The sequence below is a fragment of the Pristiophorus japonicus genome, chromosome 30 (assembly GCF_044704955.1).
Source record: "Pristiophorus japonicus isolate sPriJap1 chromosome 30, sPriJap1.hap1, whole genome shotgun sequence".
NCBI classification, from domain to species: domain Eukaryota; kingdom Metazoa; phylum Chordata; class Chondrichthyes; family Pristiophoridae; genus Pristiophorus; species Pristiophorus japonicus.
The window spans coordinates 2,363,672-2,373,671 of record NC_092006.1 but is presented as its reverse complement, the minus strand read 5'-3'; the positions used below and the strand labels follow the sequence as shown (position 1 = coordinate 2,373,671).

The 10,000-nt window shown below is 55.1% G+C and overlaps 1 protein-coding gene across 2 annotated transcripts in view; it reads right to left on the bottom strand.

Moving 5' to 3' along the window:
• Nucleotides 1-10,000, bottom strand: part of LOC139240147 (CUGBP Elav-like family member 3-B) — a 74,433-nt gene that overhangs the window by 15,475 nt on the left and 48,958 nt on the right. For both annotated transcript variants that reach the window (XM_070868529.1, XM_070868528.1), the window contains exons 11-13: nt 6,002-6,085; nt 3,898-4,041; nt 2,389-2,524 (exon numbers count right to left, since the gene is read on the bottom strand). In XM_070868529.1, coding sequence (XP_070724630.1) covers nt 2,397-2,524; nt 3,898-4,041; nt 6,002-6,085 — 356 coding nt within the window. In that variant the 3' untranslated portion in view covers nt 2,389-2,396. The remainder of the gene's footprint in view (nt 1-2,388; nt 2,525-3,897; nt 4,042-6,001; nt 6,086-10,000) is intronic.

Here is a 10,000-nt window from a genome sequence, read left to right as displayed (position 1 = left end):
CTGGCCTTGACTGACCAACAGAGGGGCCATGTGGAAATAAGGATTGGGTTCGTGGACAAACACGAGACGTTTGTACCCACGCTTCCGAGCCAATTCAGGAATGTGGGCTTGGAGAGGGGGTGCAGGGTGCGGGGGGGTGGAGCAGAAGGGGTCGAGTGGAAACATCGCCGTGAATCTGCCACCATTTCTATCGTGGGTGGCGAGGGATGCGTCGCAAGTAACAGCCCCACGTGGACTCCATCTTGGAAAATTAAAAAGTGTGGGACCGGGGGGGTGGAAGAGAGCAGAGGGATGAAATTGGTCAACGCGAGAGTAATGGAACTCGAAACTGAAGAGGGTAAAGAGGAGGCAGGATGTAAATATTTCCTGTGTCACTGCGTTCTGATTGGTTAAGATGGTAAAAATAAACAAGTTATCACACAGTTGCAAAGTTAACAAGCACGAGAGTTAAATACGTATTAAAAAAACTTACTTTTGATAAAATCTTGACTTGATTACACACAAAAGGTCACTTGTCAATTGTGTAAGTGTAATTTGAACCCCGATGTTAACAACAGCGTTCGGACAGTAAAATAATTAAAATTCAAATATAGGTGCTGCGGGTTCCCATGGTAACCGCAATCAATTAAACATCGCAGAAAGATTAATAAAACCTGCTTTCAATTATTGACACTAAAAAATAAATTAAAACCACGTCAAGCAAATCCTTTTGGCTAAGAAACCGGTGTAGCCATGGTGACCCAAAGATGGCGGGGGTGCGATTCGGAGAACGCGGGGTGCTGTACCAGTCCTTCACTTCAAATATTTCACAATGCAACAAACGATTGCTTTTTGGTTTGAAGTTCCTGCCCACTTGTTTTCTTCCCAGGCGGGAAGCACAGGACATGAGAACAGAAGCAATAGGAGCAGGAGTCGGCCATTCAGCCCCTTACACCTGCTCCGCCATTCAATGAGATCATGAACTGATCCTGGCCTCAACCCCACTTCCCCACCTGCTCCTCGTAACCCTCGATGTGGGAACTTTCCTCTGATCTTGTATTATGCCCGTTAAACTGGTACCACAAACAGCATTGTGCGTGTGTACAATCACTCCCTGTATATCCCACCCTGTCTAATCCCACTCTCCCCCTCACTCCCCGCACCTTTTAATATCCCACCCTGTCTAATCCCACTCTCCCCGCACCATTTAATATCCCACCCAGTCTAATCCCACTCTCCCCCTCACTCCCCGCACCCTTTAATATCCCACCCAGTCTAATCCCACTCTCCCCACACCCTTTAATATCTCACCCAGTCTAATCCCACTCTCCCCCTCACTCCCCGCACCCTTTAATATCTCACCCAGTCTAATCCCACTCTCCCCCTCACTCCCCGCACCCTTTAATATCTCACCCAGTCTAATCCCACTCTCCCCCTCACTCCCCGCACCCTTTAATATCCCACCCTGTCTAATCCCACTCTCCCCGCACCATTTAATATCCCACCCAGTCTAATCCCACTCTCCCCCTCACTCCCCGCACCCTTTATTATCCCACCCTGTCTAATCCCACTCTCCCCCTCACTCCCCACACCCTTTAATATCCCACCCAGTCTAATCCCACTCTCCCCACACCCTTTAATATCCCACCCAGTCTAATCCCACTCTCCCCCTCACTCCCTGCACCCTTTAATATCCCACCCAGTCTAATCCCACTCTCCCCACACCCTTTAATATCCCACCCAGTCTAATCCCACTCTCCCCCTCACTCCCCACATCCTTTAATATCCCACCCAGTCTAATCCCACTCTCCCCCTCACTCCCCACACCCTTTAATATCCCACCCAGTCTAATCCCACTCTCCCCACACCCTTTAATATCCCACCCTGTCTAATCCCACTCTCCCCCTCACCCTTTAACATTCCTCTTTTTCCACCTAAATATCTAAATGACGGTCTCTGTTCAATCCTATTTGGGATTGTTTTAACTCTGCGCCATCTTGTTACCACCTCACCCAACTGCAACCTGGCCTAATCTCCTAGTGACAAAAGTCCCACCTTTTCTAAACTTTCTCCCACTCCGCAACCCTCCCATTCTAGGAAGCGTCCCAGTGAATCTTCACTGCCCATTTCCCCTGTCTCCCACGTGCGATGGGAGCGCCCACAACTGTACACGCGACCTGGGGCCTAGCTCAGGGATTAAGGCCCAGACTCGCTCTCCCAGCTCGGCGTGACAAGGGAGCCCACCGTTAGCCCACCAGGAGTGGGGGTCACAACGTATCTGCAGTCTTGGGGGGGGGGGTGTCTGAGTTAACTCAGCCTCGGGCTCATGGGCCGTCACTTGAGCGTTTGGATCGCGAGCGGGGAGGGGAGGGGGTGGGGGGGAGGTCCTTGGATGTAAAGCTCACGTACCTGCTCGCCTAGTACGGTCGGTTGGCGTCTTTCGGCCTCTTCAGCTGCACCTTTAATCTCTTCATGCCGATCTGGAAGCCGTTCATGGCCTGGATGGAGGCCTGGGCGCTGGCGGGATGGTCAAAGCTGACGAAACCTGGCCGGCGTTGGGAGAGACAAGTCAGACAAGAGTCCAGGCTTTGGCCTTTCGCTCTGCCCCCCAACTATCGTCTCCCCAACCCTCCCCTCACCCACTATCGTCCCGCCCCACCCTGCTCTCCCTGAGGATTCTGCCTCCACGGGGTGCCCAGCCACCGCCGCGCCCGACTGGCTATTCCGCCGCGCCGTGCTTCGCGGCCGACCCTGCTGTTCACCCAGTGTGCAGCAGGAGGCGCTGGCGAGCCGCCAGGAGCAGGGTCCCCTCTCTCCCCGGAGCCAGGGTCACTGAGGCTGATTGCAGGTCCCGAGCTGAGATTTTACTGAACACGCACCGAGTGAGGCGGGAACCTGCTGTGTGTGTGTGTGTGTGTGTGTGTGTGTGTGTCGTGTGTGTGTGTGTGGTGTGTGTGTGTGTGTGTGTGTGTGTGTGTGTGTGTGTGTGTCGTGTGTGTGTGTGTGTGTGTGTGTGTGTGTGTAGTGATAGGGCCGCTCAGCCAGCAGGGTGCCAGGATCCTCAAAGCACGGAATTGCCTCGCCCACAGTTAAAGGCTTGCACCCCGGCCTCGGAGTCAGAAGGATGTGGGTTTCAGTTCCACTCCAGAGACTCGAGCACAAAATTAGAGCCAACACGCCCAGTGCAGGACTGAGGGAGCGCCGCACTGCGCTGTCGGAGGGGCAGTACTGAGGGAGAGCCGCACTGTCGGAGGGGCAGTACTGAGGGAGAGCCGCACTGTCGGAGGGGCAGTACTGAGGGAGCGCCGCACTGTCGGAGGGGCAGTACTGAGGGAGCGCCGCACTGTCGGAGGGGCAGTACGGAGGGAGTGCCGCACAGTCGGAGGGGCAGTGCGGAGGGAGTGCCGCACTGTCGGAGGGGCAGTGCGGAGGGAGCGCCGCACTGTCGGAGGGGCAGTACTGAGGGAGCGCCGCACTGCGCTGTCGGAGGGGCAGTACTGAGGGAGTGCCGCACTGTCGGAGGGGCAGTACTGAGGGAGTGCCGCACTGTCGGAGGGGCAGTACTGAGGGAGCGCCGCACTGCGCTGTCGGAGGGGCAGTACTGAGGGAGTGCCGCACTGTCGGAGGGGCAGTACTGAGGGAGTGCCGCACTGTCGGAGGGGCAGTACTGAGGGAGTGCCGCACTGTTGGAGGGGCTGTATTACCCTCTCAGGTGGACATTAAAAAACTGCTATGAAGAAGAACAGGGGAGTTTTGGGGCTAATATTAATCCCTCAATCAACAGCACTACAAACTGTAACTGGCTGTCTGAACCTCACCACGGAAGCCAGCAAGCACCCGAAAACTGAAGATTAAAGAACAGCCTGTAAATGAACCCCCCGCGTGTCTCGGGGTTATGTGGGTTGGCAGGGCGCTCACCGAAACATTTGCTCTGATTCGTTGCCCGATCTACAAACACTTTTGCGGAAATGACGTTCCCGAACGGCAGAAACATCTGGAGCAGTTCGAAGTCGGTGAACTCCTGCGGCAGGTGGTAGATAAAGATGTTGCAGCCCTCCGGCCCTACACAGGGGAGAGAGACGTCACAACATGGCAATGGGGAACGGAGGCTGCACCGGACAGGATAACCAACCCCGATCCTTCCACTCCCCCCCTCCGTGATCCTTCCCTCCCCGTCCCTCCCTCCGCGATCCTTCCCTCCCCGTCCCCCCCTCCGTGATCCTTCCCTCCCCGTCCCCCCCTCCGCGATCCTTCCCTCCCCGTCCCCCCCTCCGCGATCCTTCCCTCCCCGTCCCCCCCTCCGTGATCCTTCCCTCCCCGTCCCCCCCTCCGCGATCCTTCCCTCCCCGTCCCCCCCTCCGTGATCCTTCCCTCCCCGTCCCCCCATCCGTGATCCTTCCCCTCCCCGTCCCCCCACTCCGTGATCCTTCCCTCCCTCCCTCCCTCCGCGATCCTTCCCCCCCTCCGTGATCCTTCCCTCCCCGTCCCTCCCTCCGTGATCCTTCCCCTCCCCGTCCCTCCCTCCGTGATCCTTCCCTCCCTCCCTCCCTCCGCGATCCTTCCCTCCCCGTCCCTCCCTCCGCGATCCTTCCCTCCCCGTCCCCCCCTCCGCGATCCTTCCCTCCCCGTCCCTCCCTCCGTGATCCTTCCCTCCCCGTCCCCCCCTCCGCGATCCTTCCCTCCCCGTCCCCCCCCTCCGTGATCCTTCCCTCCCCGTCCCTCCCCTCCGCGATCCTTTCCCTCCCTCCCTCCCTCCGCGATCCTTTCCCTCCATCCCTCCCTCCGCGATCCTTTCCCTCCCTCCCTCCCTCCGTGATCCTTTCCCCCAGTCCCTCCCCTCCACGATCCTTCCCTCCCCGTCCCCCCCTCCGTGATCCTTCCCTCCCCGTCCCTCCCTCCGTGATCCTTCCCTCCCCGTCCCTCCCTCCGTGATCCTTCCCTCCCCGTCCCTCCCCTCCGCGATCCTTCCCCTCCCCGTCCCTCCCTCCGTGATCCTTTCCCTCCCTCCCTCCCTCCCTCCGCGATCCTTCCCTCCCTCCGCGATCCTTCCCTCCCCGTCCCCCCCTCCGTGATCCTTTCCCTCCCTCCCTCCGCGATCCTTCCCTCCCCGTCCCTCCCCTCCGTGATCCTTTCCTTCCCTCCCTCCCTCCGTGATCCTTTCCCTCCCTCCCTCCCTCCCTCCGCGATCCTTCCCTCCCTCCGCGATCCTTCCCTCCCCGTCCCCCCCTCCGTGATCCTTTCCCTCCCTCCCTCCCTCCGCGATCCTTCCCTCCCCGTCCCTCCCCTCCGTGATCCTTTCCTTCCCTCCCTCCCTCCGTGATCCTTTCCCTCCCTCCCTCCCTCCCTCCGCGATCCTTCCCTCCCTCCGCGATCCTTCCCTCCCTCCGCGATCCTTCCCTCCCCGTCCCTCCCCTCCGTGATCCTTTCCCTCCCTCCCTCCCTCCGCGATCCTTCCCTCCCCGTCCCTCCCTCCGCGATCCTTCCCTCCCCGTCCCTCCCCTCCGTGATCCTTTCCTTCCCTCCCTCCCTCCGTGATCCTTTCCCTCCCTCCCTCCCTCCGCGATCCTTCCCTCCCCGTCCCTCCCCTCCGTGATCCTTTCCCTCCCTCCCTCCGACCAACTCCTCCCCTGCCCCGTGCCCCTCCCCCGTCACCGCCACTCCCTCGCACTCTCTCCCCTCCTTCGTCCCTCTCCCTTCTCCCCCTCCCACTGCTCCCCATCCTCTCCCTCCCCCTCCCCTCCTTCATCCCCCTCCCACCGCTCCCCCCCTCGCACCTCCCCTCCCCTCCCGGTTCACGCCCTGCTCCTCTCCCCAGCCCGAGCAGAGCCAGGCCGTGACTGTGGGGAGGGACCAGACCGAGGGCAGTCCCACAGATGCTGGATAACCACATTTGGCCCTGTGTGGCTCCGAGGTGCGGAGGCCCGGCCAGAGATGCGGCCCAGAGACTGGCCCTTGCCTCAGCACCACCCCAGGCCGTGCACACATCCACTGAGCCACTCGGACCGAAGATTTGGCCACCTACCCTCTCGCTGCTGCTGCTGAGTCACAAGAGTTGGTTGCTGTGGAAACGCCTGGCTGACAATCCCGTAAGTGGCCGGATAGGCTGCTGTTAACAGAGAGAAAACGGGGAAAGACTCAAACTGGGTCACACCTTCTCCAACTGCACTTCTCTCAAAGTCAGTGCTTCAACAGGTACAGCACGCTTCCAACACCACTCCCAGGGCAGGTACAGAGTAAAGCTCCCTCCATACTGTCCCACCAAACACTCCCAGGGCAGGTACAGGGGGTTAGATACAGAGTAAAGCTCCCTCTACACTGTCCCATCAAACACTCCCAGGGCAGGTACAGCACGGGGTTAGATACAGAGTAAAGCTCCCTCTACACTGTCCCATCAAACACTCCCAGGGCAGGTACAGGGGGTTAGATACAGAGTAAAGCTCCCTCTACACTGTCCCATCAAACACTCCCAGGGCAGGTACAGCACGGGGTTAGATACAGAGTAAAGCTCCCTCTACACTGTCCCATCAAACACTCCCAGGGCAGGTACAACACGTGGTTAGATACAGAGTAAAGCTCCCTCTACACTGTCCCATCAAACACTCCCAGGGCAGGTACAGGGGGTTAGATACAGAGTAAAGCTCCCTCTACACTGTCCCATCAAACACTCCCAGGGCAGGTACAGCACGGGGTTAGATACAGAGTAAAACTCCCTCTACACTGTCCCATCAAACACTCCCAGGGCAGGTACAGCATAGGGTTAGATACAGAGTAAAGCTCCCTCTACACTGTCCCATCAAACACTCCCAGGGCAGGTACAGGGGGTTAGATACAGAGTAAAGCTCCCTCTACACTGTCCCATCACACACTCCCAGGGCAGGTACAGCACGGGGTTAGATACAGAGTAAAGCTCCCTCTACACTGTCCCATCAAACACTCCCAGGGCAGGTACAGCACGGGGTTCGATACAGAGTAAAGCTCCCTCTACACTGTCCCATCAAACACTCCCAGGGCAGGTACAGGGGGTTAGATACAGAGTAAAGCTCCCTCTACACTGTCCCATCAAACACTCCCAGGGCCGGTACAGGGGGTTAGATACAGAGTAAAGCTCCCTCTACGCTGTCCCATCAAACACTCCCAGGGCAGGTACAGGGGGTTAGATACAGAGTAAAGCTCCCTCTACACTGTCCCATCAAACACTCCCAGGGCAGGTACAGGGGGTTAGATACAGAGTAAAGCTCCCTCTACACTGTCCCATCAAACACTCCCAGGGCAGGTACAGGGGGTTAGATACAGAGTAAAGCTCCCTCTACACTGTCCCATCAAACACTCCCAGGGCAGGTACAGGGGGTTAGATACAGAGTAAAGCTCCCTCTACACTGTCCCATCAAACACTCCCAGGGCAGGTACAGGGGGTTAGATACAGAGTAAAGCTCCCTCTACACTGTCCCATCAAACACTCCCAGGGCAGGTACAGGGGGTTAGATACAGAGTAAAGCTCCCTCTACACTGTCCCATCAAACACTCCCAGGGCAGGTACAGCACGGGGTTAGATACAGAGTAAAGCTCCCTCTACACTGTCCCATCAAACACTCCCAGGGCAGGTACAACACGTGGTTAGATACAGAGTAAAGCTCCCTCTACACTGTCCCATCAAACACTCCCAGGGCAGGTACAGGGGGTTAGATACAGAGTAAAGCTCCCTCTACACTGTCCCATCAAACACTCCCAGGGCAGGTACAGGGGGTTAGATACATAGAAACATAGAAACATAGAAAATAGGTGCAGGAGCAGGCCATTCAGCCCTTCTAGCCTGCACCGCCATTCAATGAGTTCATGGCTGAACATGAAACTTCAGTACCCCCTTCCTGCTTTCTCGCCATAACCCTTGATCCCCCGAGTAGTAAGGACTTCATCTAACTCCCTTTTGAATATATTTAGTGAATTGGCCTCAACTACTTTCTGTGGTAGAGAATTCCACAGGTTCACCACTCTCTGGGTGAAGAAGTTTCTCCTCATCTCGGTCCTAAATGGCTTACCCCTTATCCTCAGACTGTGACCCCTGGTTCTGGACCTCCCCAACATTGGGAACATTCTTTCTGCATCTAACCTGTCTAAACCCGTCAGAATTTTAAACGTTTCTATGAGGTCCCCTCTCATTCTTCTGAACTCCAGTGAATACAAGCCCAATTGATCCAATCTTTCTTGATAGGTCAGTCCCGCCATCCCGGGAATCAGTCTGGTGAACCTTCGCTGCACTCCCTCAATAGCAAGAATGTCCTTCCTCAAGTTAGGAGACCAAAACTGTACACAATACTCCAGGTGTGGCCTCACCAAGGCCCTGTACAACTGTAGCAACACCTCCCTGCCCCTGTATTCAAATCCCCTCGCTATGAAGGCCAACATGCCATTTGCTTTCTTAACCGCCTGCTGTACCTGCATGCCAACCTTCAATGACTGATGTACCATGACACCCAGGTCTCGTTGCACCTTCCCTTTTCCTAATCTGTCACCATTCAGATAATAGTCTGTCTCTCTGTTTTTACCACCAAAGTGGATAACCTCACATTTATCCACATTATACTTCATCTGCCATGCATTTGCCCACTCACCTAACCTATCCAAGTCACTCTGCAGCCTAATAGCATCCTCCTCGCAGCTCACACTGCCACCCAACTTAGTATCATCCGCAAATTTGGAGATACTGCATTTAATCCCCTCGTCTAAATCATTAATGTACAATGTAAACAGCTGGGGCCCCAGCACAGAACCTTGCGGCACTCCACTAGTCACTGCCTGCCATTCTGAAAAGTACCCGTTTACTCCTACTCTTTGCTTCCTGTCTGACAACCAGTTCTCAATCCACGTCAGCACACTACCCCCAATCCCATGTGCTTTAACTTTGCACATTAATCTCTTGTGTGGGACCTTGTCGAAAGCCTTCTGAAAGTCCAAATATACCACATCAACTGGTTCTCCTTTGTCCACTTTACTGGAAACATCCTCAAAAAATTCCAGAAGATTTGTCAAGCATGATTTCCCTTTCACAAATCCATGCTGACTTCGACCTATCATGTCACCATTTTCCAGATGCACTGCTATGACATCCTTAATAATTGATTCCATCATTTTACCCACTACTGAGGTCAGGCTGACCGGTCTATAATTCCCTGTTTTCTCTCTCCCTCCTTTTTTAAAAAGTGGGGTTACATTGGCTACCCTCCACTCCATAGGAACTGATCCAGAGTCAATGGAATGTTGGAAAATGACTGTCAATGCATCCGCTATTTCCAAGGCCACCTCCTTAAGTACTCTAGGATGCAGGCCATCAGGCCCTGGGGATTTATCGGCCTTCAATCCCATCAATTTCCCCAACACAATTTCCCGACTAATAAAGATTTCCCTCAGTTCCTCTTCCTTACTAGACCCTCTGACCCCTTTTATATCCGGAAGGTTGTTTGTATCCTCCTTAGTGAATACCGAACCAAAGTACTTGTTCAATTGATCCGCCATTTCTTTGTTCCCCGTTATGACTTCCCCTGATTCTGACTGCAGGGGACCTACGTTTGTCTTCACCAACCTTTTTCTCTTTACATACCTATAGAAACTTTTGCAATCCGCCTTAATGTTCCCTGCAAGCTTCTTCTCGTACTCCATTTTCCCTGTCCTAATCAAACCCTTTGTCCTCCTCTGCTGAGTTCTAAATTTCTCCCAGTCCCCAGGTTCGCTGCTATTTCTGGCCAATTTGTATGCCACTTCCTTGGCTTTAATACTATCCCTGATTTCCCTAGATAGCCACGGTTGAGCCACCTTCCCCTTTTTATTTTTACGCCAGACAGGAATGTACAATTGTTGTACTTCATCCATGCGGTCTCTAAATGTCTGCCATTGCCCATCCACAGTCAACCCCCTAAGTATCATTCGCCAATCTATCCTAGCCAATTCACGCCTCATACCTTCAAAGTTACCCTTCTTTAAGTTCTGGACCATGGTCTCTGAAATTACTGTTTCATTCTCCATCCTA